The 27,146-nt window shown below is 38.3% G+C and overlaps 2 protein-coding genes across 3 annotated transcripts in view; one reads left to right on the top strand and one right to left on the bottom strand.

Annotated features, from left to right (window-relative positions):
- LOC139121409 (stimulated by retinoic acid gene 6 protein-like) overlaps window positions 1-21,723 on the bottom strand; it is a 54,219-nt gene extending 32,496 nt beyond the window's left edge. Inside the window, exons 1-10 of the mRNA XM_070686247.1 lie at window positions 21,598-21,723; window positions 13,869-13,954; window positions 11,242-11,516; window positions 10,266-10,338; window positions 9,106-9,191; window positions 8,601-8,737; window positions 5,585-5,751; window positions 4,983-5,123; window positions 1,354-1,421; window positions 123-291 (exon numbers count right to left, since the gene is read on the bottom strand). Coding sequence (XP_070542348.1) covers window positions 123-291; window positions 1,354-1,421; window positions 4,983-5,123; window positions 5,585-5,751; window positions 8,601-8,737; window positions 9,106-9,191; window positions 10,266-10,338; window positions 11,242-11,492 — 1,092 coding nt within the window. The 5' untranslated portion in view covers window positions 11,493-11,516; window positions 13,869-13,954; window positions 21,598-21,723. The remainder of the gene's footprint in view (window positions 1-122; window positions 292-1,353; window positions 1,422-4,982; window positions 5,124-5,584; window positions 5,752-8,600; window positions 8,738-9,105; window positions 9,192-10,265; window positions 10,339-11,241; window positions 11,517-13,868; window positions 13,955-21,597) is intronic.
- Window positions 21,724-21,755: 32 nt separating this feature from the next.
- The window catches only part of LOC139121408 (uncharacterized protein KIAA0825-like), a 30,637-nt gene continuing 25,246 nt past the window's right edge, over window positions 21,756-27,146 (top strand). Inside the window, exons 1-6 of one of the 2 annotated variants that reach the window (XM_070686244.1) lie at window positions 21,756-21,858; window positions 22,362-22,549; window positions 23,935-24,103; window positions 24,560-25,295; window positions 25,998-26,153; window positions 26,623-26,834. In XM_070686244.1, coding sequence (XP_070542345.1) covers window positions 22,410-22,549; window positions 23,935-24,103; window positions 24,560-25,295; window positions 25,998-26,153; window positions 26,623-26,834 — 1,413 coding nt within the window. In that variant the 5' untranslated portion in view covers window positions 21,756-21,858; window positions 22,362-22,409. The remainder of the gene's footprint in view (window positions 21,859-22,361; window positions 22,550-23,934; window positions 24,104-24,559; window positions 25,296-25,997; window positions 26,154-26,622; window positions 26,835-27,146) is intronic. The other variant, XM_070686245.1, reaches the window with a different exon arrangement.

Below are 27,146 nucleotides of genomic sequence, written 5' to 3'. Positions count from 1 at the left end.
ATAAGAGTACTTCATCTGTATTAGAAATATTGTGTGTATTTTGGTTACCCAAAAAAGTACTCGAGCAGTTGTGAACAATCATAGCATGAAAGACAATGAATGGATATTCTATGGATAATTACCTGATATAATAGCATGAGTGATACGGTCAAGGTTCCTAGCATCCTTGTCGAGTATTTAAACCCTGGTATTGATTCGTACAGGCAGCCTCTCAACCTGCTGAGCCAGTGGCGCAGTCTCTCCCGCCAGCCTTTTGGGGATTGTTGCCACGCAGTGGCCTTCCTGTTTGAACTAAGCAGAAATTTTACGTCTGTCACTCATGGCACTTGTCTTTCTTTGAAGAAGCGAGCTTTGAGAATATATGAAGATCAGATGAATGCGTAGTCGAAACGAATCTTAAACCACACCCACGCTTTCAGGTGGTAGGCATTTCGAAACAGAACGTCATAACATCTGTTTACTTTTTCCATGGAAAACTTTACATAGTTATCTTTCACAATAAAATGTAGAAGAAGGCATTACTATATATACAGAATGAAATTTTTATTTGGATTAGAGAAGTTACCCGAAATGCACTCATATATGAAAGTTCAAATGCCGCTATACCCTGTCTTAAATCAAATGGGGAAAATCAAATTTTCAATTTTCACTAAAGCAGTCAGCTACTTTCATTTTTAGCTGACTATACAGGTTTCAAAATGAGCCTCCGCTAGCAGAAAACAAAGTATTGTTAAAAATTAAGAGTCCGAAAATTTGTCCCCGAGGTGCAATATTTCCATCATAATACCTGATACTCCTTTCGCCATTCATTCAACTCTTCAGAAGACCTTCGCAAACACCCTGTATCAGTGGCAATAAAAATCTTACACACAGTGTCACTCATTCTGTACAGTTTGAACACCGCTGAATAACTTTCTATTACACTCATGACAGCTCTTGCGCCCTTTTTGTGCAGAGCTCTTTATGATAGTCTTTAATTGTACTGTACAAAAACCGTTATGGTTACCTATCACACCAGCTTCAACCATTTGTTGCAAAACACCAATTTTGAAGTGCGAATCTTTGCATTTCCCCCAAATAATCTTTACATTCTATCTCGCTCATGACCTGTAACAACTCTCATCTCATTTCCTGTTGCCATACTGAGATTTTCAAAATCGTCGGTAATCATTTACAGCTTAAGCAAACTAGTTTGTGCTCAAACATCTCTTTTACGTTTTACTTGTCCCTGAGTAAGTTCTAAATGCAGAGCTAAATGGCCCAGGAAAGCATACAGTAATATCACACGTAGATAGCCCTGTGTGAAAATTTGCCAGTTCAGGTGTCCGTGTCGGAATATCCTAGCGGCCTTACCTTTTCTTGGCGAAGATATGTCGAACGTAAATACCACAAGATCGATCTCGGACAGGTTTATGGTCATTCTGAAACACAATAAACACCGTCGATATAAAAAAAGTAAAAACAAAACTACATACAAAGTGCACGAATATCGATAGTAGCGTCCACGTTCACACTTAGGGAATCTGAGCATAATTAAAGACAGGGGGCTGAAGAGAAAAAAATTCGTAAATTTCATTTTCGTTTCCCCCCCCCCCTCCCCAGTTAGAATGAATATTTGATAGGTTTCATTAAAAAACGTACAGTAGAGACGACAGGTGCCAACTCATCCATTACTAGCATCACTAGCATGGTATTTGTATATCTGTATATCTATCTGTCGATCGATAAATCAATCAATCAATCAATTATATAATATATATATATATATATATATATATATGTATATATGTGTGTGTGTGTGTGTGTGTGTGTGTGTGTGTGTGTGTATGTGTGTGTGTGTAAAGTAACACAAAAGTACTTCAAGTACAAAGTAATGATATCTGTTACTTAAGTTTCATGCATCCTACTATCATCTGTCTGATGCTTGCAGGATGCATGAAACTTAAGTAATAGATATCATTACTTTGTACTTGAAGTAATTTTATGTTATGCTCTGCTTTAGCATCGAGCACTGTAATTTCCCACGCTGTATACTTCGATATATATATATATATATATATATATATATATATATATATATATATATATATATATATATATATATATATATATATATATATACAAACACAAACACACACAAAAATGGGAGGCAGTTGCCAGAGCAGTGGACGCACGATCAGGATGGTAAGAGTTCGAGCCCCGGCATGGCTATGGTGCTGTGTGCTTGAGCAAAGCACTTTATTCCTCATTGCTTCTCACCACCAAGGAGTGATGGGTAACTGGTATGACAGTGGTTGTAATGTGTGCGTTTAGCTCTACTACGCTGATTAGTTGCATGCGTGGGTTGTTGCTTGCTCCCCAGGGAGTTGAGTGGTATCAAATTCGGTCCAGTGACCAGGGGTAATTGTAAAGCGCCTTGAGCACAACTTGCTGGATATGTGCGCTATTGAGCGAAAAGTTTTAGGCCTCTAACTTCATGTTATTGTGGGGCCTGCTACGCAGGGTGTTTCCCAAGTTAAAGTAAGCCACTAACTAGTCGACATCAACATTTATTGTAATCGGGCCCTAGTTTGAAAGATATGCCGGACTACTTACGGTAAGGGAGCCTTCGGTAATTACAGGGAGTGGGCCGGGGGAATTGGGGGGAGGGTCACTTTTTTAGAAAACTGTTCAAGGGGGAGGGTCACTTTTTAGAAACCTATCTTGGGGGAGGGTCACTTTTGACAGAAGCTGATTTTATGGCCAAACCTTTGATTGTCCGTGTGATATTTCCTGAACAGGAAATCTCCAACGACAGACGCCGATTCTTTTAAATACGTACACATTATCCACAAGTTTCACAAGCAAAGAAGATGCAGTGGTATCCTATATTGAACACCTTGAACAGTTAAAACTGACAAAAGACAAGAGACAAAAACATATGCAACAGGTGCAAAAGTGTATATCAATTATCAAATGTACATTAATGCAAAGATATTGTTAGTTTTATATTGGAAAAAATTGTGCATAGTTCCCTCATAGACTATCGTGTACAGTGAATCAACATTTCAGTTAAATTCCAAAATCAAATTTCTTGCACAACCATGGACTTATAACCATTCTAGTCTTATCAAGAACATTAATATCAATAATCAAGCCTACACAAATGCACAGATTTACCTAATCTTGTATTGGAGAAAAATTATTCATAGTTTCATCATAGACAGTCACTGTCATTTATAGTGAATCTACATTATGGGTGAAATTCCAAAATCACATTTCTCGTGTTTTATGTACAACCATGGAGTTGTAACCACTCTAGTCTAATCAAGAACATTAATATAAACAATCAAGCATACATACATGCACAGATTTACCTAGTTTTGTATTGAAAAAAAGCTATTCATAGTTTCATCATATACCACCATGTATAGTGCATCAACATTTCGGTGACATTCCAAAATCACATTTCTTGCACAACTATGGACTTATGACCACTCTAGTCAAATCAAGGACACTAATATCAATAATCAAGCGCACATACATGCACAGATTTACCTAGTTTTGTATTGAAAAAATATTATTCATAGTTTCATCATAGACCCTCATGCATAGTGAATCAACATTTCGGTGAAATTCCAAAATCATATTTCTTGCACAACTATGGACTTGTGACCATTCTAATCTAATCAAGAACATTAATATCAATAATCAAGTGTACACAAATGCACAGATTTACCATATTTTGTATTGGAAAAAAATTACTCATAGTTTCATCATGTATAGCGAACCAACATTTTAGATGAAATTCCAAAATCAATTTCTTGTACCCAAATGCACATAATTCAAGCAAAGTACATCGAAATACATTATCAGCCATATATAATATACACATATAGCATGTTTTGTGGGGGAAAATTGTCAATAATTTGCCTGATAGACTCCATATGTTATGATTTGATATTTTTGGATGAAGCACTATATCAGCCATCTTTGGCCTTCTTATAGTTGCACAAAATATGGTGACCCTCCGTCAAATATATGAAATACCGTATCTCTTCAAAAATTCTTGCGTTATAAAATGCGACTGTCCCTCGAAAAACACCAGCCCTCCCCTCTGTAATTTGTCCCTAACTAACATAACCATTGAACCAATTATTGTAAATAAGCTGATACTGTTTCAGTTAATCCCGGGGAGAATACCTCAGTTGTTGGGGGAGGGTCAAGTTTTAGAATGTCGGACAAGGGGGAGGATCACATTTTAGACAGGTGGATAGGGGGAAGGTCACATTTTACGGTACAGGTGTGTGCAAAATTCCCCGGCCCATCTCCTGTAATTACTTAAGGCTCCCTAATGACTCTGTATTGCACCTCGAGTTAGACTAAAACTTTTGCTCAAATTTTCGCCGAGGAAGCTTTCGACCACCTTTTTCAAGAACAAAAATCGGGGGTCGCCTCGCAAACTTCGGTAATTTAAAGGCATTAATACCTAACATCAACACACACTTGGACTAGCGAGTTAAAATCGCTGCTATTTCTTTGCTATTAAACTATATATATACTTTGTACTTGAAGTAATTTTATGTTATTATTTATGATGCTCTGCTTTAGCATCGAGCACTGTAATTTCCCACGAGGACATCTGTATACTTCGATATATATATATATATATATATATATATATATATATATATATATATATATATATATATATATATATATACAAACACAAACACAAACAAAAATGGGAGGCAGTCGCTGCTATTTCTTTGCTATTAAACTACATGGGCATAATTAATTTTTTTGATTTGAGACGGTGACAACTTCACAGTACCTTTTCAAAATGAGTTGAAACAAACACTTGATCAGATAAGTATTGAAAACAATTTCGAGACTAAATAATCTCTTCCCGAGGCTAGGCGCATTCTGCCTTGGGAATGTTTTGGTAACTCTCATAGTCTAGAACACTCCACAGTGTATCATCGGAAAGTGATCATACCAACCTGTCTCGGACGCAGACGACTCACGTACAATAATTCTTCGCAGAGGATGATGAAAAACCTCACGGACACGATGGAGGAACATACCAACACTGGCAGCAGGGAGGCCCAGAATTCGATTTCAGTACCACTACCAGTAATACCCTTGATTTTGAGTAATAAACCAAAAAGCGAGACAGATTGATTGTTCAGAAAGAAGAAAATGACCACCGTACACATCGAAAATCCGCCAGATAGAAGCGAAAAGCACGCGCACTCTCAGCGATATTTACACGAATGAAATTTGACAAAGGCACAAAGATCAGTAAATTATATGCACTCATTGTGAAGCCAAGAGTTCCGAAACGAGTCTTCAGTAACGTCGCAGCGCAGCTACCATACATAAATACATACATACATACATACATACATACATACATACATACATACATACATACATACATACATACATACATGTTTGGTGATATAATGTACCATTCTTTGTCTTGTTTTAATATTGCACTATTATCACGTAAGAATGATAATGTACACATATTGTTCAATAGGGTCGGTTACAGCCCCCTTAAAAGCAAATGTACATGGTAGCGGCAACTTATATTACTCACAACATTTTGAGGACACTTGATCGGTTCTATGGTGATCATAAAGATATGGAAAACGGAGTACAGCAGTCCAAGCACCGATTTCACGAGACGGTCCGAACTGTCGACGCAGGCAAAATATGGATAACACACCAAGACCACGACAGCAACGTTGACTGCCGTCATGAAGACTGCGAATAGAGCAAAGTGGACAGACAAATTAAACGCCTGACTGAGTGCAATGTCTTCTGTTTGCTTAGTACTTTCCGTGAACATTAGCAAAGGGGGTCAGCAGAAAGCTGAAAAGATAAAACCCCGATGCTTTGTGGCTATGGCCGTTGTTTCTCGAAAAGGTTGGTTTTGAAAATAGTAGTAAATTGCGACGCATAACTCAAGTTGTCAAAATGTAGCGCTATAGAAAATGTCACTTTCCTACAATAAAACGCTTAGGTATTTGAAATTCAGCTGACCTAAAGTTTAGCCCTGCGTACAATACCGTATGTTCCCGGCGTTGTACGATCTGCCACCACATGTGATGGGGGTCGCATAACGCCGGGAACACACAGCATCGTACGCAGGGCTACCATAAAGTTTAATAACACGTAAAATTTGACATCTATCCTAATATGTGCACCATTTGCATACAACAAAAGCAACATCGTATTCTTAATTTATATTTGTATGTATTGTAGTCATCGTCATCGTCGTCACAAAAGAACGAAAACGTGTATTTGCCCTAGCTCTAAGTTGGTTCGAGATTGCTCAGATTGTATAGTTGATGGACAGGGTATATGCCGAAAATAAATTTTCAGAACGTCAAAAGAAAATTATCGACAAAACGGTTTATATTTAATGTATTTTGCGACTTAGTTGGTACTGGGCAATTGTTGTTTTGTACCCACGCCAGTATCAGGTTAATTTGGGGAGACGATATCAAATATTTCATTTATTAGTGTGACGTTGTTGAGCTCAGTCGTGGTGGCCCAGATCAAGCTCCAAAACGCCCAGTAATAGATTATGACATATATTTTGCTAAGGCAGTTTCCTTGAACGGTTGAAACCTCTCTAGATAGATATCTAATTGTTTAAGCCTTATGAAAGCATCCATGCGTGGAACCTGTGCTGAAGACATGCATAATGTATGTTAAGGTTCACTCTTTGAAATAGACTATAGAATTTGACGCATATGTAAATACAGCAGTAATTGGATACGTGAAGGGACAGTTTCTCCCAGCAAATACGACACGCTTTAATCAAATGCAGTGAGATGGTACAGAAACAAGCAGCATACTGTGTGTTCGTTGAGCCTTCAAGCGTCGTCATTATTTTTGTAATTCAATTTCAAATCTTTACGATATTATAGACGTTGAGTGACAACGACATTTCTTCAAAAGACTTTGGCAAATCACTTGCCTCAAGGATAAGAATCATTCACTCATGACTTTGAGAATAATAATTTAAAAATATTTACACATTCTCCTATGTCACCTTGCAATTCTTGCTTGAAAGAGGACTTTCTTTATACATACATACACACATACAGCACATGCACACTTTTCATTAAATATTTTTAACGATGACGTCATTGTTCATATACTCTATGTAAATTAGTTCTTCGTCGTCACTTTTCAAGAGGGCAACAAGCCTTCATCCTTTATCTTTTGGCAAGCAAATTATTCGAGTCGCCTTTCGGGAGCTCAACAGCGCCAACCTTGCCATTTTCGAGGGATCAGTGCACCCAAAGCCTGACGACCAATTACATTTTGAAGCTCTCTTTTACCTAATACTTTCAATGAAAAAAGTTGAAAGCATCACTGAGTTCATCAGAAATGTCTTTTTTTGGAGTGTTTATGGTTTGCGTCATTTTTGCCGAATCGCAGAGAAATTCCGAGAGTATTTTCTTGCGTTTACGATCAAATGCATAATGCTTTTGACCATGTCAGCGGACCACGCCAGTAAGTCACTCTCTCCCGTACGTGTATATTGCTCCCGTCGAGGTCATTTTATAGTCGGCGTCGTAGTCCCAACGAGAACCATGGTAGTACTATATCAAAGCTACCCTTGTTAAGTTAAGGTTATACCCACTTCAAAAAAAATTATACCCACTTCAAAAAATTAGAGTTTTGAACTTTTGTCATTCTTTAGGAAACCCTTACGCTTTTCTCTTTCGTAATCAAGATAAAAAATAGGATTATTAAAAATATGGTTTGATGATAGACGCAAAGTACCACAGATTATCTTCTGTGCATAATCCAATGATCCTCTCTTCTATGGTTAAATAAAATCTCAATTTCATAGCAACAAGACCAAAGAAACTTACCCTTTCCTACAGAGTTTTAAAATATTCACAAAAACCTATCGACAAGCAAAGTAAAATATTTGCAAGTCACGAGAGTCCGAAAGTCTACCTTAAAGACTTATTCCATTTAAAATCGAATAGTTTTTAATGAGATTCTATCATTGTCACAATTTGAAATATGCTGGTACAATTGCATGGCTGATGAAAGGCAAAAATCTACATGTTTACATTTTCCTTGTCTATTTATCATATGATGTTTTCTATGGGGAAGAAAATGGTTATTCAATAATCGTAATCATACCAATCCATAATCCAATAACACTAGATCAAAATTTGTAAGACAATAGTTGTAAACATAGACACAAATGTTAATTTATAACTGTTCTGTTCTATAAGAATATTGAATACATTAAAATTAACTTTTGTTAATGCAATTATCCGAAACAGCTCCAACTGTGCCACTTTCACTTCGACAACGGGCGAGGTTGTACATGTGTTAAACTTCAATATAGACAAGGCCTTACAAGGAGATCTGTTTCATTCATTATCAAAGTACCCTAACCATGGGCCGTGTTATTACCTCAGAAAACGCACAGGACAAGCTCATTACAACTAAACGAATCTTTGAACGCCGGCCCCTTTGGCCACGTTTCAAATTATGCAAAAACCATCACGTCCGTAATACTCTTTGCAAGAAACAAGCCATGATTTCCGACTGAAATGACATAGATAAATACTTACCGTCCATCCAGGCAGGAAGTGTATCTATGCTAATGAATGAACGTCCATTCAGAAGACCAAGTGCGTCTGACGCGGTCATTCCGAACGACGCAATGTGACCGATGCGATTGTCGTGATCATCAAGCATGTTTACGGGACTGCAAATCAGTGAGAGAGAGTAGAAGAGGTTGAGAAACGGAAACAAAGTATTATATATACCAATTTAGATTTACTAGTTTAAATACATACGAAGAAACTACGTACTTATGTATGTATGTATGTATGTATGTATGTATGTATCTATGTATGTATGTATGTATGTATCTATGTATGTATCTATGTATCTATGAATCTATCTATCTATCTATGTATGTGTGTATGTATGTGTTTTATAATATAATATATACATGGTTTATAATATAATATGTAAATGCATATACGAACGACCACACTGAAGATTGTACATGTGAAGCACACAGCACTGCGCACCTGCTTTCAAAGAAACTTCAAAATAAACGAAACTTACATTGGAAACGATGGTCTTCCATTGCATACTTGCAGACACATTCGTTTTCTTTTCTCGAGTAATGACAGCAAGAGCAGAATAGATATCTGAAGGAAAACAATAACAACAACAACAACGATAATAATGAAACTTAATCTGTTTAACTTTTTGTTTACTCGTTTATTTATTTATTTATTCATTTATTTATCTATTTATTTATTTTCATACATCTCGAATGAAACGTAACAAGCTGTCTGACATCATAACCACTAGACTCTCGAAGGCCTCAGAAATTGCATATTAGTTATTTGATTCAGTGATGAGCATGGATATAAACTTGTAAAAATTATGCTTTTGAGTCCCGAAACTGTTGACGTGAAAAAAAAATGTACATGGGTCGAGTAAACTTTCGACGCCCGCTGTCGGCCTATGCGTCGACTCAGATACAAGGTCCAATTTCAAAATACATGCTAGTCGAAAAGAACACAACGATTTCTCCTTGATACGATAATGAACATTTCAAGTACTGCACTATTGACTCTTTCCCTGCCCAAAGAAACACTTTAAGAGTAGACTTCAAAAAATCGCTCTGCCTGACTGGAACTTGCTAATCAACGGGGCACAGCTCCGGCATACAGAGCGCATACGAAGCGCGCATAGCTTTCGTAATTTTATTTATCCTGCATATACCTACGGAAAACCAAAACCTATTTGCATCCTAATTCAAAAGTCTCAGTACATTAATAAACGGAAGAATGCTGACGATGAACAGAATATTCTCGAGTATAAACACTTAAACATTGCCATGAAGGGGTACTGAAATCTTAATGCAAAAGTAAAAGTTGCAGCGTGAATGTCCACTTGGTATTTTTGCCAGCGGTTCAACACAACGGGGGGTACTTAACATAGCTACGAATAAGAGAAACATACACACTAAATTTTAAAGCGTTAACATCAATAAAATTCTGTCTGTTGCTCTCAATAAAAGTTTAAGTATACATCCTAAAATCCTCATTTAGAACACGAGGCACCATTCTCATTAGGAAAGGCAGCAATTAAGTATTTCAAGTCCATGTCGAGATGTTACTCTGTCTAAATGAGCTGTATAGCCTCGGGAAATCTGAAATTATTAAAACTGACTAAATAAGAACAAAAAGATGCCAGTGTTTGAACTCTCTTACCGCTACGGGTATACGGACTTGACACGTAATATCGGTATGACTTCCAAGCGGACAGGGTTCATTTTCAGCAGCACTGAAAGACAACGTAGCAGATAATAGAAGAAATAAAATTATAACAGTACAATACCAGAGAATAACTCACCATGGCCACAAACAACGATACTCATTTTAATCACGTTGTGAAATTCAGACATTTGGAAAACCGCTCATTATATGTAAATGGCAGTAATATTCATGCCCTCACTAGAAAACGGAAAAAAAGAAAGAAACCTAGAAAACGAGTAAGTTTTTTTCTTATGGGGTGAAGTATCCTTAAATAAAAAAACTCTAAATAAGCAAACTCGCGGTTTTCATGATCATAATGAATTTTCGTGTGGACTATAACTCAGTTATCAACCAACATATACAGACATTGATACAATTCAGTAAATTCTTGATGGAATTCGAACTCAGAACGTATGGTACACTATAGTGAAGACATGACAGTCAAAGCCACACAGCTAAATCGCCAGCCTTAAAAGAATGGTTTAATAACTGAGCTATATAGTTTTCTAACTACGACCTCTCCAAATACGCTGTAGTGTTCATGAAGCAAACGCACACACGCACACACTCGCTATTACATCGCTCACAGACTTTAGCAAAGTAATGAATCCATCGCTTTACTTGGCGAAATACAGCCTCGGGGACGATTCTGTCCACCAGCAGAGTTACCAAACCAGAGTAGAAAAATCAGTATATACTCGAACTCACATTCGTACTCACTACGTACGACACCCAGTCACCTAGCGAAGTCATCAAAGTCAAAACCGCTCGGCTAAATCCGCATCAATAACAAGGTCATTGAATATGACGCATTTCAACATGCTGTTGGAAGCAGAACACACAATTTTTCACCGTGAAACAAAACCAGTTGAAAGTTCGACACACACAAAAATTTAAGGCCGTGGACTTGCGTAAAGATGAAGGAATTTACTTTTTTGTCCTTTCGTTGTCCTCTTCATCTTTGTGGAGTAGGCCATCACCTGACAAATTCTTTTTCAAATCGTTACAATAGTCAGAAGTTACATTTTCTACGATGCACTTCAAGGATTCGCCCATTTCTTGGATGAACATTGCGTAGAATGTGTCCATTATATCGACGACGCCGGAAAAAGACAGATACAGTAGAATGACGAAAAAGTAGTCTGTAAGATAGGTCTTCAGTCCTTTCAACAGGTAGAACATCTTTGAAGACTCGTCGACGATAACCTTACAAGATTTGAAATTATATTACAGCTTTTGTCAATAACAGTGAATTTTGTGACGCCATCCCCTCAAATTATTAGTCATAATGTATCCGATTATCTAGTACTATGGTTCAGAAGGTTTCTACACCTACGAATTCCCTGGCATTGTCAAAACTATACAATAATTGCAATAATGTATTCCCCCGGTCCATAATGGACTAAAGCAGACTTTGCACTCCACAATGTACATTATGTTGTGCAAAGTTTGCTTTCGTCTCGTATTGGCCGGGAGTGGATACATTATTGATCGAGCAATGTGACAGCGATTATATGAAGGAGATCAACAGAGCAAAGCGGGATATATAGCTGTCTGAAACTTAAGTAACAGCATAATAAGAGGGTAATCATCGGAGATGAACGTAAGGATCAACTAGCTGATTGTAATTGCCGGGGCAAGTCTACATGCCCCTTGAAGGGTAACTGCCAAGTCAAAGGCATGGTTTACAAGGCCAGGATATCAATTAGGGACAACATGAAGAAGGTAACTACAAATAGAGAAATGTAACAGAATAAAGTTTATATTGAACTTAAAAGACAAGGACCAAGTCTTTCACGTCTTGTGGTCAATTATTGACAAAGCATCGTGTGTGTGTGTGTGTGTGTGTGTGTGTGTGTGTGTGTATATATATATAAATATATATATATATATATATATATATATATATATATATATATATATATATATATATATATATATATATATATATATATATATACGTATATGTATATAACATGCTCATGCCTATATCGTGCCATCCAGGCGACGTTGTACCGTTTGCAGCTTGAAAGCAAACAAAGTAAGCAAACAATATGACTGCCGCTCTCAGCCTTTTCGATGTTGCCAACATAAAAATCTGTAGGATCACAAGAAAAACGATATTTCGGGCAGCTAAATAAACTGAAATGTGGGAATGATAAGATGAATCTTGTGATGTTATCTTATGATAGTTCCGTCAAAGTTCTTGTTAATTTTGTACAAGGCCTAGCACCACAGGATAGCATTGCAAGATTAAGTATAATATTATAGCGTATCAAAATATCCTGGCCCCCGGAAAGCTTTCCAAATTTTTATGTCAGCAACATCGAATCTTGGGTGGAGAGCGGCGGCTATATTGTTTGTTTACATTTTACTACCAAGTTGAAAATATACTTTAGGAACACTCAAAAACCGACGACCTTTAACGTGAAATAGCACGGCTGATATTTTACGGTAAATGTCACCGGGATGGGGCGATACGGGTTTATGATAATAAACGATATCGCCTGTGCCCTGTGTCGTTTCCGCATGATTGTCATCTGTATTGCATCAGACGCTCGACTTTGCCTCGTGACAGGCAATAGACCTCTAAATATAGATATCCAATTGCCAACAAGTCGACACACATACATACACATGTACATAGATACTTACCTATCCATCCATCCATCCATCCACCCCCTGCCCCACTTAAATACATACATACATACATACATACATGCATACATACATACATACATACATACATACATACATACATACATACATACATACATACATACATACATACATATACATACATACATACATACATACATACATACATACATACATACATACATACATACATACATACATACATACATACATACATACATACATACATACATACATACGTACGTACGTATGTATGTATGTACGTACCAAATCCTGGCCCCAAGAAAGTACGTATGTATGTATGTATGTATGTATGTACATACATACATACATACATACATACATACATACATACATACATACATACATACATACATACATACATACATACATACATACATACATACATACATACATACATACATACATACATACATGTACATACCAAGAAGTCATAACATAACATATATGGCAATGTTTAAGGTCGTTGGAAGAAATGCTTGACAAGACTCATGAGGATATCATTGGAATTCAAAATTCATATTTCCTAAAATTGTTGCCTCTCCACGCAATGTATATGTCTTTGTGAAACGTTTGAAGTGGCGTTTGACTTTTGTAAGAAATCCAATTCTACTTTTATCAGGTAGAGATCTATTTTTAATCACTTTGCTCCTCTACACCCATGACCCATCATATTAACAGCGGCCGGCGCCATTGCGTAGATGAAGATGGCAAATGATATTGGTAAACAATTATTTGAGTGCAAACTTCACCACCACGAACAGGACTACTATTAGAAGAAATTCATTAAAATATTTACTCGTTTGCCAGGATATAGGGAGAAATTTCCACTGCTTCAATTCGAGAAAAACACAAAACACAGAGTAAAATTTCCCTCACCTTTGCTCGTCGGGCAATAAAGAATTACGCGAGCTCTTCAAAACGACTACAATGCCGCCAACATGTTTATGTCCTTGAGAGTGTACCTAAAAAGACATTAGTTGTTCATCAATGCATGTCATGTATGTTGAGACGATATATTTTCAACGGTAACCAGGGGAACTGTGACTAACATACATTATGTAGAAGACATTATTGATTAATTATAAATTATGATTGACTCGCATATGCAAATTCAAACAAAGTAATTAGGAGTCAAAGAAAAGTCTCCTTTCTTGTCGTTCAAATTGTTGTCCGTAAGAGCCCCTTTTTCCGAATTACTTGCTACTCCGCTCAGTAAAACACCGGCCATTTTCAGTATTTATTCTATGTTGTCTGGCAAAGTGTAGATGAAGAACTGCAAGGGAAAGTTGTCAGTTTAGAATGTTCGAGATGCCTTTCTATGACACAACAATGGCAAGCACTCTCCAGGGAATTGTTCAGAAGAGATCGAAATCGCCTCTACTCGGCAGTGTTCGGACGACGTCATTTGTTCCGTCTTTCTCAAAGAACAATACTTCTTACACTAGTTGTAAGATTATTGATTTCTGTTTACATTTCGACACCATCCTTACACTAAAGAGAAATCAGTCGGTCACAAAATAAAAACCTTTAAAAATAGCCTGTTTTATATTTACAACTCTGTCAAATCAAAAAGTCGTACGTCAAACGATAAATGGTGACGTTATGAGTCAGTTTGGGGTTATGATTTGTACAAAATACAAGACCCAAGAATATGAGTAAAAGCCTTTCCTGTGGTCGTGACAATTTGCATTGTCTTTTGCACAGAAAGCCTGTGATGTGGCCGTAAAGAGCAAACTGTAGTTAGGCAACAGAGAAAAATGTGTGCTGCTTATCCTATTTTCAAAATCCTCCGATCCCGAACTTTTTTCCACATTTCTAAAACTCATGCATGATTTTGCAAAATTTTTCCATTAATTGAGGAGTCGCATCCAATCAAATCAAAAAGTACCCTATTTCCTGACGACAAATTACTGGAGAAAATACTCAATTTCCGGTGCCTATTTTTTCCTGAACCCATGGGGATCACGGGTGCTTGGAATTGCCAATGTGGTCTGTGCAGAGTCTTTCTCTTGCATTACCCTTCACGTTGAACAGCACACTTCCCACACGAGCTGTCGCGAACTCGATTTGGACTTCGAATTGTCATGTTGCACTTGTGCAAATGATGGAACATAATAGGTCATACACTGTAATATTGCCATCGACATCGGATCCTAAATAAAACGAAATTGTGGAGGGGACAGCCGACCGTGCGGTATGCACTTCTCTACTATCGTGTAGGGTCCTCACACGGAATTACTAGTACATGATTTGGAAAAACAGTGAGACGATCTTCTGTAACAAACATCTTATGCATTTTTCAATCGCCTAGAGCATGGCGCAGATATATACCAGTTGCGTCCCTGATTGCTTTCACTTGACAGGTTCGCCATTTCCGAGCGTTGGTACCGTGGACAAAAACGACAATTCTCCGCGCTGTGTTAAATTTGTCTCCGCGCTTTGCGCCGAGCGGCGATTTTTACACAGCGCGGAGACAAATTCAACACAGCGCGGCGATAATTTAACACAGCGCGGAGAATGGTCGTTTTCGTCCACGGTAGCGTTGGAGTCAGAAACGAGAGTAACCCGCCTAATGAATTATACGGACGTGAGGGTCGCCTCCCCCCTTCGCGCATGCGTTGTTGTGGTGCAGGAGGCCATTTAATATATAGGTTCACTGCATCAATGTTCAGGATTAGAGTACATCAACTTTCGACAGGTTTACCATTTTGTGAAACCACTACTATTCACAGGTGCTATTTTCGCTCCTATCCGGAGCTGAATCCATTAAATGTAATACTGGGATATGAAAATAATGAACTCAAATTCCTGTTAGGATTTCCAAAACTTCAAAATGGTGACAACCGGAACCCAGTTCGTTTACATTATTTACTTTTCTAACCATGCAAGTGGACAGTCATTTTATCCTTGACCGTCTCAGTATATTATCCATCATCGTCTCTGTATGAGCTTTTCATGAAAATATTGTTTCGGCGGCAAATTTTTGCGAAACGACTTCACATTGTCAATTTCTAAGAAATGTTTGATAATAATTACAGACAAGGTTCAAAAATCAAACAACATATGATATTGAAAAAGTCTGAAGAAGGAGTAAACCTGGTCGTAGATCTTATATCTTATATGATACTAGGTTTTGAATGATTCGAAATACATTGTAATATGAACAGATATTTAAAAGGTAATGGTTACGTAACTTGTTTAAGTGGTGATGATTGAAATATTGCCAACCTTTGCGATCGAAACACGCATGCGTGATCAGTACCCCACCATCAATGAGACTAGGATGACTCGTTTTATATTAATACACTGTTTTCCTTACTTTTCTAATTACAATTAGTGCAGCACACATTTTAACTCTTAAAGGTATACAGTCACCTGTAATCTAAATATGCCCATATATGGTCAAAGGGGCGTTCCTTGGTATTCGAAATGCCCATGCGAGGGCGCTGTTTTTAAAAAGCGGCCGCCCGCTTAAAATCTGTGATTGGCTAGATTTTCTCTTTCCATGGTAACTGTGGCAAAATTGGAACAGGTGACAGTATGCCTTTGAAATTCGTCGTTTAATTCATTTGCCCCACACGAACCAGATCACGTGATTCTCATCGAAAAAAGCTCGAAGGGTAATCGACTGATTAAAAGTGATCGTAATTGCTGCATTTAATCAAAGGGAGTCCGGATCAATTGTGTGAATTTCTCCGCTGTCTTAAAGACCAATCTTACAGCTCCACTTGGTGTATCTGGTGAATGCATGTATTTTCCATCATATCTGATCTGTGTGTCAAGAGACACTTTCTTGATGGACTCCAAATCTCGCCGGTGTGCTTAGTGTTCAAGAACGTTTGTGGTTCGATACACGGTGAAGGCCGTTTTTTTACGCAAAGATGATAGCAGGTATGAATTAAAAGAGGTAGTGGAAGCCATCGATGCTGGTTTATTGAATAAATTGTGCCTTTTTTGTGAGGGAAATCCGTCTCCGAACTCGGTGATAGCCATTTTGTTTCCGAACTTCTCCGCTTTCTAATGATGCATAAGAACGGCTGTCGCCGCGTACCGAACGACAAGCGACTGTGTGTTCAACCATAGACAGTAGAGGGGGATGGTTCAACTTATTACTGTGTGTTTCAACCATAGACAGTAGAGGGGGATGGTTCAACTTATTTAAAGAGCCCGTATGTGTTATATCCAATATTTTTTGTTGACATCTGAATGTAAGTCTGGACAAAGATCGCATTTTGTAGACAAAGCATCGTGATTTATACGTTGATACTCTGTGTTTCAGCATATTTTAAAGAGAAGGAGAAGGAAATATACTTAATTTTCAGTAGGGAGATTACAAAAGTATGAAATATTTCAAAATTACGGATATTGTCCCTTTTACTCATACTATTTAACGGTTTATTTGTTTACTCAAAATGAAAGATTTCCCATTTACAACCGCAGTTCGGGAAAATGACCCTGTAAGGTTGCAATCTTCTCTGGTGTCCTCTACACAATCAAATAAAAATCTAAAAATAATTGTATAAATCTGTAATAACTATAAATCATACAGGGTCATTTTTTACATTAGCCAAAAATAAAAATGTTCAATAGGCGATTAAAAAGATTGAGATTAGCGCTACATCTTATGGTGTCCGGTAATATGACATTAAACTGGTCCAATAATCATTTCCATTCAAGGTAATATATTACCAGGTCCATGGAACAATTGTGATTTACAAATTTAAGTAGGACCATCCTGAACCACTGATAATAAGTGGTGGTACCAGGTGTCCGGAATGGGTAAGCGTACCCTGCTAGCATGCTACACCCGTCAGGATTGGTCCCAAAATTGTCTAAATATTGTATGAAAAGATACAGGATATGAATCACTGTAATAAGTCAAAGCCGGGAATGCTGTCGTTAATCATTTGTGTGACCGAGGTGTCATATTTGGCCACAATGTCGTCATATCGACCGTAGAACTTTTTGAAAGTCCTAACGAGTCTTTTTGTTGTGTATCCTTGTCTCAGTAATTTTGATGCCAATGAGCTGTGTCTCAGTTGAAAATCAGTGTAGGAATCACAAGCCCTACAATACCTGAGAAGTTGAGACACGTACACACCATAAGCAGGTGCAGATGGAATATTACTTGACAGTGGGGATAATTTATGATTTCAAAATCGAAATCATCCCTTTTGTCATACAGCTTAGTGTGTAGCCCATTAGTACCCACTTGTAGGAACAGATCAAGATATGAAGCAGAGTTCCTACCCTCTGTTGTTTCTTTGTAATGAATTCCCAGTGTTCTACAGCAGTTATTGGCAAACGTTCTCTGTCCACTTGTTGTATCACGGGATTAATCAATTTCAATGTGATGGCTGCACGTGTGTGATACATGTAATAGTTTGTTTTGTACAAGTAATGTGTCCGTCTTATACACTGAGTTGTGACACCGAAGTGAAATGCGCTGTAATCGTGAACATTTTTTCAGTGGAACAATTGTTTCTGTAAGATAAGTGGACCGTGTTCACATGATACGTTCAGCGTTACATGTAAAATGCAGGTAAAGTAAAATAGACGTTGCTTGACACATAAACATCAACCAATTCAAAAAGGAAATCTGTAATAGTCGGGTTGTCTTAAGCCTTGGGTTTTTTCTAAAGTGGAACCCAGCTTACAAAACCCACTCAATACATTTTTGGCAGGTGTTACATTTATTTTTGGAATTTACCAACAATTTTTGGCGCGGAACAATATAATACGAATGAATCCATCTTTCTAAGGTCAACTTCGTGATGGCCCACATAAAATGCTGTAGCCCTCCCACCAGATCAGGGTCATTTAATTTTGAAGGTCAGAAAGTCAAGAACGTCTTTACATGTATGTGTTGCATTGCCATTGTAATAATTATGCTAGTACATTATCTATTCTGCGGTAAAGTAAGTGGGCGCCTGAATAAATATTGGTTCGATTAAATTTTTGTCAAAATAAAGAAACACTTGTGGTAATAAGGGTAATTGTCATTTACAGCAACATCAAACTCGACACGATCAGATGCCAGTACGTATGTATCATGCGCGAGCGAGTGAGTCTTGCCTTAATTATTACCGAGACACAAGGTAAAGTAACAGTAAGAACACATGGACCAGTATAAGGGGGTTGGTCAGATTTTATGGCCACTTGGAATAGCTTCCCGAGGGATGCGTTCGCTCCTTGAAGTGATGAACATTGCCGAACAGTGGCTCCCTTTTACAGGGCACGGTTTGAAATATTTGTGACATGACTTCAAAATTTAAATAAAAGCGAAGGTTTCTTCCGATTAGTGGTGCAATAGATCTGCCAATTACAATGTATCTGAGGAAATAGTTTTGTTAGTGATTGCTTGCGTCAGTTTGGGACTTGTAAAATTTTAGCCGGGGCAAAAGTTGCAAGCTCCCCCCCAAAAAAAAACCCCAACAAAACAACACACAACTTAAAAAACAGCCTAGTGCTTCATTCCCTACTCTCCGCAAGTCAAACCAGGTAATCATCTGATAATTATACTGATTCCTTAAAATCATGTGCATAGTTTTTTAAAGATATATCGTGAGCTCCCCTTTCTAAGGCTATTCAGAAAACAGTTAAAGAAAGCAACAGTCCGGTCCTGTGTATACCACATGTTCATATAAACTTCACCCTCATTTATTTTGAAATGCCCGGCGCTACTTGTAAAACAATTCAATTGACATTTTGGAGATGCGATTATCTTTTCTGACAGGTAACTGACAACCATACGCATTTTAAATTCAAATGAATTTATTTCAGTGTAAGGAATTGTAAAAATTTTAGAGGCCGAGTATTTGTCGGACAAATGTCCCCATATAAGGTGCATTGTAATAAGAGCACCGACGAGCTGTTGTACTGTCATCTTTGTATCGTGTGGATAGTTGGATAAAAGCTACCACGGGGCAAATGTTCCTATTATGCAGTTTTCATTTCAGTTTCTACAGAAAGGGCAAGTTAGCTCGTCAATATTTTCCCTTAATTAAGGGAAACCGTCGTCAGAACTGCGCCTGTGCGAGTTTCTTGATTACAAACAATGTATTTCGTGCACGATATCTAGATTCACCTCACCATCATATCTGCAACATTTAAATTATACAAAGTAGATTATGACAGACATGTTTTAACTTTCATCAACCACCGACGTATCTTGGATACAGTATGTACATTGGTCGTATGGGTCCCTTACTACCTTTGAGCGCACTTCCGACGACTGTTTCCCTAATAAGACAGCATGCATCTCGAAAGTGAAAGGCTTAACATTTTGCTCAAACCTTACTCAATGAAACTTTCAACCATTCTCTTACCAAATCAGGAATAAAAAAATTGGGGGTCACCGTGCAAAATTTGGTACTAGAGAAAGAAATTACTTAAAATATACAGACATTTGGAAATTCAAAGTAGCCGCCATTCCTGTGTTTATTGTATAGGAAAATTTTTCGATTTTCAAACAACTAAGACGGTGAAAATTGTAATTACTCGTAGAGCTTTACAATGAGTTTGCTTCTATACGCTTGGTTGACGATTTCCGCCTCCATTTTGAGAACGAATTAACAGAAAAGTGAAATTACACTCATTCCTTGCGCTTATAAATTTCATCGGAAAATTCTCTCAATCACCCTGCAGTGATGTCACATTCAACTTGTTCACATTGAAATGAAAACAATTTGTATCCACCTTATCGTTTACATGGAAATTGAAAATTCAAGTTCAATATCTTGAACATTTTTTTCACGTCTTGAATTTGCATTTTTGACTTTGCTTCATTACCTTATTCCAAATTTTGCGGAACAATAAATTGCGTATTAAAATATGATTATACCATATTTTCATACTAAGCCTGGGCGCGGGCTAGCCGCTTTTAGTGGAAATTGGCGTTGGACAAATGTGTTTTCCAAAATATTTGGTAAAGTAATTTATGAAGGAAACATATATGAATAAGAGCGATGCGCCCTGCAACACTTTAGGCCAAATAAAAGTATGTGTGTTTAAGGTAATCCGACCTACTCAACGCTTTCTGACCCTAAACCCTTTTTTCTCATTTTCAAAAATTTACCGAATTTTTTGTGTTTTTGCGGTAACCCTAAAATGAAAATAACAAAAAATAGAAAAAGCTCCCGACTGACCTACGCTATTTCCTTGACGGTTGTGAACAGAAACACGCAAATTTTTTCTAAGCCTTAAAACATAAAATAGCTTTTTGTTTTCGATATTCCTCCGATCAGACGAGCTTTACAAATTTTCTTTGAGAAAAAATATATCGTACACGGTGTACCCTCCAACACTGTGCATTAATTGCTGTGCATGCATGCATTATTCCGACAACAAAAACACAATGGTTCGTCTTTTCATTGAGATAATTTGTAAAATGTTCAACTTAACGTTCCATTTGTTATTCATCTCTGACCAAATGCCGCAGCGCCACTGACGCTCCCTCCATTTGGATAGGTGAACTTGTGCTGAGCTGAAAGGGTTTCAGTATTCTTTGCTGTGGTGAGCCGGTGTCCATCTCGGTGACAATTAGGCGAAACCGTTGAGAATATGAACAATTGTACAAATTAGATATTTCACAAACGTAATTTACCTCTTTCGTCTCGTGTACCTTCAAAAATGTCGAGTTATAACTGCCACTGACTTTTCTGACACTGAGACCGCGACAGACGGTGAGAAACTCCAGTGCGCTTTCTTTCGGCAGGCCTTGGCGTTTTAAACAGCGCCCTCTGATGTGCGTTGAAAGAATATTGAGAGGTCAGGGGTCAACATAAAAATTGTTGTTACGGCGAATGCAGCAGTGAGGAGATGCGCATGGACTGGACGTTAGTGATGCATATTCAAGGTACAAATTGTGAGTAGAACCAGCAGGGAAAGGCCGAAGGTGATTTTCACCGGCTTAGCAAACTTGGTCTGCAGTGGTACGAATATTCCGACTGAAGGGAAATGTCCCATTGTTTGTTTGGTTGACCTCGTTGCCAGTGGCACGTCGATCCCATATCCGTGACGTACGGGTTGATGCATCGCGACCAGTCGACTGTAATATGTTCACATTGATCCATCACCGGCGTTCTTTTTGAATGCCGTGATTTCATATTTCATTCTATGAGCGAAGGTATTGCTTATTTGTCCGGTAATGATACATCCCTCCTGTAGCGTCTAGATACACCACGAAACACCTGTGTAACGAAGCACCGAGCGCAATGAGTGAATGACTGAGCTCGGCTGGCAGGACGTCAATTCAAGATGATAGCGATATCATTATTCAAAATCACAACAGAGTTACCTTTCCACCTTCCTCCCCTTTTTTCCCCAAAGAGAATTTTTCAATCATTTCTTTCTTGTTTACACCGATAGATTCCACCATGAGATAAACACCTTCAGTCTCTGTTTTCATAACCAACAATGGCCCACGGCCTGAACATGCAGTACGCCGCCAAGGCTCCCTCGGTGGGTGCCATGTTTGAGAACGGCATACCGAGTATAGAGACCTTGCAGGCTGTTATTAAAGACATCGACCAACAGCTGGATGATAATGCAAACAGGTTTGCTGTGTATACGTATACTATGGTTTTATTCAACCATTTCACCCACAAGCATTCGACTCAATGTAAGGAAACCGTCACTGATGCAACCAGTTTTCTTATACTGGATGCATCAGTCATGCATCAGTGCAGTGGTTTGCTTACATTGAGTCGAATGCCTGTGATTTCACCAGGGAGAAGGCTATTGAGGGATGGAGCCCTGATACATCTATCCGTTACTGGTATATCAATTATGCTCAATATGTTTTAATCACCTTATATATGCACACAGACAGTTTATTCAAATGTATTTGTCATATTTGTATTTGTCAATGGAAAAAAGACCTGCAATTCCATTGTTACTCTCCAATTAGGAGAATAAAAAGGTCCTATCATAGAAAAAAACTCTTCCAGTACATTGAAAAATGTAGTCATGTACAAAGAAGTATGGTTCGTCGTTGATCTCTTCATGAACATATGCATCCCAAGTATATTTAGCATCAGCACCTTTATATTTTAGTCTTGCCATCTGAATAAATTTGGCTCGCGTTACATTTTTAGCTCATATTTGGTTTATATATAAATACCAAAAAGAGCTTATATGATGAGTCTGAGTGGCGTCTGTGTCTGTATATTTGTGGATATGTGCAGATGTATGTCCGTCACACACAAAGGCTCCTATACCGCGAAAGCTACCATCTCAGTATTTGGTGTACAGGTAGATGTAGGGGTTGAGATGTGAATTTGTTCAAATTAACACATCAGTGTGAAAAATGTGCAAATGAGGTAAGAAAAAGGGAAATACTGCAAGTGTGCAGGAGGGTGGCAGTGAACTGAATCAGCCCACACATCTGAATAAGAGGATTTTGACCTTTAACGTATTTGTATGCAGGGTACCTATTATGTTATGGAGTGATAGCAGTAACTGAAACAGCTAATTTGTCATTTCCTGTCATTGTTATGAACTGTGACATATTAACAGATCTGCTGAAACCATATGGATGTCTATTTTTGTACATCCATGGTAGAAAGATTCTCTGCTATGCATGTGGCTAAAGTTGACCTTCAGTACCTAAAGTTTCAGACCTTATTTACTTTTGTCATTCTTAATTTTCTGGTCTAAATATTTCTTGTTGTTTTTCTGGTTGTATTTCTTGTTGTTTTTCTGGTTGTACTGTGCAGAAATTGTCATAAAATCAATGCATAATTTTCCTGCACTGAACAGATAGAAATAACACTTATTGTTGATCTTTGGTATGTACCAATTCTGATCAAATTTGAGCGACAAAGTATAATTGCGGTATTTTTTAGTAATTTGTCGAGAACATGCTGATGTTCTGACTACAGGTGTAGTCATAATGTTTGATCGTCTTACAACTCGACAAATCCCCACTCTCAATGTGCAGCTTAGAAGAGAAGATGCACATAATCATGGAAGCCACCAATGACATGTCTGGCAATTTATACATCAGTCCCAGAGAGGCTGTTGAACAACTCAATCAGTGTGCTCTGATGGAAAGGGCCGCCTGTATGCCGCCTGAACCTGAGGATGTCACAAGGCTGCTTCGGAAGATCGTAAGTATACAGCTAGCTTGAGGACCTGTCGCTATTCATACCAAACAATGGTCCACGCACCCCAATTGTTTTTCAGTAGAGTAACGCTGTAAGCCTGTTATTACACCCATGCCAAAATGCCATTCATTTGAACACCTTACTGACATCCCTCAATGCATGAAGGACATATCTTTCAAGCAAAAAGGGACAGGTTGACCAGAAAATCACTAGTCTGCTGAGGATACCTCTTAGCAAGGCTGAAGAACAGTCGAGACTTTACTGCACATTTGTACAAAATGAAATAAACCTAAAGGGTGCAGTTTCTTCACCAAGCTATGCAAGAACCCCCTAAATAACTGATTATTTTTATGAGAATGATATAGGCTCAGCTGTCTTCAAGTGCAGCTTCCGTTTCCCCAATAGTGTCCCTACTTTACCGTGTACTTTAACTACCGGTATTATTTATGTATTTTACAGTTACAAACTTTGTCAAAATATCCCGGACATGAAGAGGCTATTTTCCAGAATTTACTTAAGCTATCCTCTCATGAAGGAATAGCCATTCCGATCAGGGTTGTGCCCTCAGAACTTGGATCTGAGTCAACAGTGTCAATCAATGCTGTCACCGACAACACTGAGGAAATGAATGAGGCCCTCTGGGATGACATCCGATTGAGGTTCAGAAGATTCTTCTATGAGAAGCTTCAGATGTTGCCTGTGATTCCAAACCCCGAGCATGAGGATGAAAATAAGTGCAAGAGGGTTGAGTATTTACAGAGTCTGTGTGTCTTGTACCCGTACGAAGAAGTATGGCGGAGGTACCGTTCCATCCGAGCGCAGCAGTTGGAGCGCATCCTGAGTGACAGTCTACCGATGCCAGAGAGTGACGATGAGGAAAAGGAAATGAAACTAGGAGAGGTCACGGTGGCTTTCTGTCGCATAAAGGAGGCACTGAAGTGCATGATTAGCGATGATTACCATGTCCTGATGACAGATGTCTTCAGCAACTCTGTGGAGACCTTCTCAGCCATTCAGGAAGTGTACCTGGATTGTCTGTCGATGGCCCTTGGTGACATCGTTGACAGGGTGTGGCTCGACCTGTCCCGAGGCGCTGGCCAGAACAAAAATGGCAGTCTTCAGAATGGTACCACCACAGGAAGCAGTGAAGGTATGGACCATGGAGTGAAGGAGGGAGAAAGGGAAGGAAATGGAGGTTAGTTTCGTCGGTTTGGTTATCAATATTCTGGAAAGGCCATGGTAGAGGGAGATGGTCCAATCCTCACTGACCCTCCCACTCCTTCTTGCCCACATTTGTAGTGACCTTGAAACCAAGACATTTACCAGTACTCTGACTCTGAGTCCTCAATGCATCAGTACCTTATTAGTCCCTAATGTTTGTTTAGGGATGTATGGAACAAAGTGTTTTGAAATCAATCATGAAGCCTTTCACATTTACAAAACTGGACTTATGTGTTTTGAAACAAATGTATACACATGGGAAGAGGCTTTCCATTTTGTATCACCTCATGCAAACTAGTGTACTTCTTCTGAAGTTACCATGTAGTTACCTATTCACCATCAGGCACTGGTCTGTTTTCAATAGAAGTGGCCAAACTACATGTAGGTAACAGGGTGGGGGGGGGGGGGGTCGCGGTGGAGGGGTGTATGTATGGGTTAGGGGTACAAATATGACCTTTAGGAATGCTGACTCATATATCATTGATAAGAATTTAAATTGAAGCAGGTATTTTACTTTGTGCATAAACTCTCTAAAAAACCTTATATTCTTGAAACTGATTTTCATCACATTCATTGCTGTGTTATGGTTGGACACTGCATATTGAGAGACTATGGTAGTGATTTCTAATTATGTTGCAGTACTTACATGTATTATTTTTGACTCCCACAAACACAGAGAGCAAACTCCTGTTGGCATCTGAGGTTGACTGTCTGGTGAAACTGATATCGGCGACGCATGAAATAGACATGTTTATGGAGGATCTCCACAGAATGACTTCATGGAGTCCCGTTGTTGGCATTAAACCACTCAGAAACAAAGAAAGACTCAGAGGTGAGTTTGTTTGACAATGTGTCAACTTTCTTCCATCTTCTGCTGTCATGGGGTTTCAATTTTGTCGAAACCATCAATCATCTATGAAGGACTTGTGTTGACTAGAAACTCCCAAGTCATTGTATGTGGCCCCTGTTGGCCTATTTGATATCACTGAGCAAGTGAAAGGAACTAATGTGTGTCTTTATGGAATAGACGTATAGTTGAATAGAATAGGCTCAATATGGATTAAAATGTCACACTCTTACTACTGCAGTGCTCTATGGAAAACAGATGAGTAAGAAGTCATGTTTCAGTGTCACAAACATACACACAGTTAAACTCATGCACAGAAATACACTTGTTTAAGTGTACATGTAAGTTTCGACACCTGGTCATGTTTGTACCACAGCTCATTCAAATGGCTAACCGTATTGGTTTGCAAAGTGAAATTGATCATCAAGAATTCTCCTCTTTATCGTGTCACCAGGAGTTTTGAAACACAACATACGAGAGCACCGTGAACACGATAAAGACAAGGCTATGTATGGCAACAAAGAAAGGGAAAGTAGCTATTCTGCCTCCCGGTATGCCCTGCTACCAGACTCCATACCACCGCCATTTGGTGTCACGCAGGCAATGCTGGGAGAAGACGGTAGCCCGCCGGGGACACCACCAACCATCCGAAAGCTAGCTAGTCTTGTGAGTGAATCATTCATATATGCAAAGTGAAGGTGAAACCTGCAGTTCAGATGCAGTTGTGTGAAAAAGGGTTCCGTGTATTGCATAGTGATTTACAGTACTTAAATTATTTTATTTATTAATGATTGCCCTTTCAAGAATTAAAACAAAAACTTTTTGTATACCTCCACAACTTACACTTAATTTGACATTCTGTAAGCATGGAGGTTTTACAAAATTTGTAAACAAAGATTTGTTGGCAGAAAAGCTATGTGATAAAGTCCTATACAAACACTAGTACACTTTTTTTTTTTTCCTCTGAAAACCTCAAAA

This window comes from Ptychodera flava, chromosome 21 (genome assembly GCF_041260155.1).
Source record: "Ptychodera flava strain L36383 chromosome 21, AS_Pfla_20210202, whole genome shotgun sequence".
In the NCBI taxonomy this organism is placed as follows: domain Eukaryota; kingdom Metazoa; phylum Hemichordata; class Enteropneusta; family Ptychoderidae; genus Ptychodera; species Ptychodera flava.
Note: the sequence above shows the minus strand (reverse complement) of the source record. Positions and strands in the feature narration are given on the sequence as shown.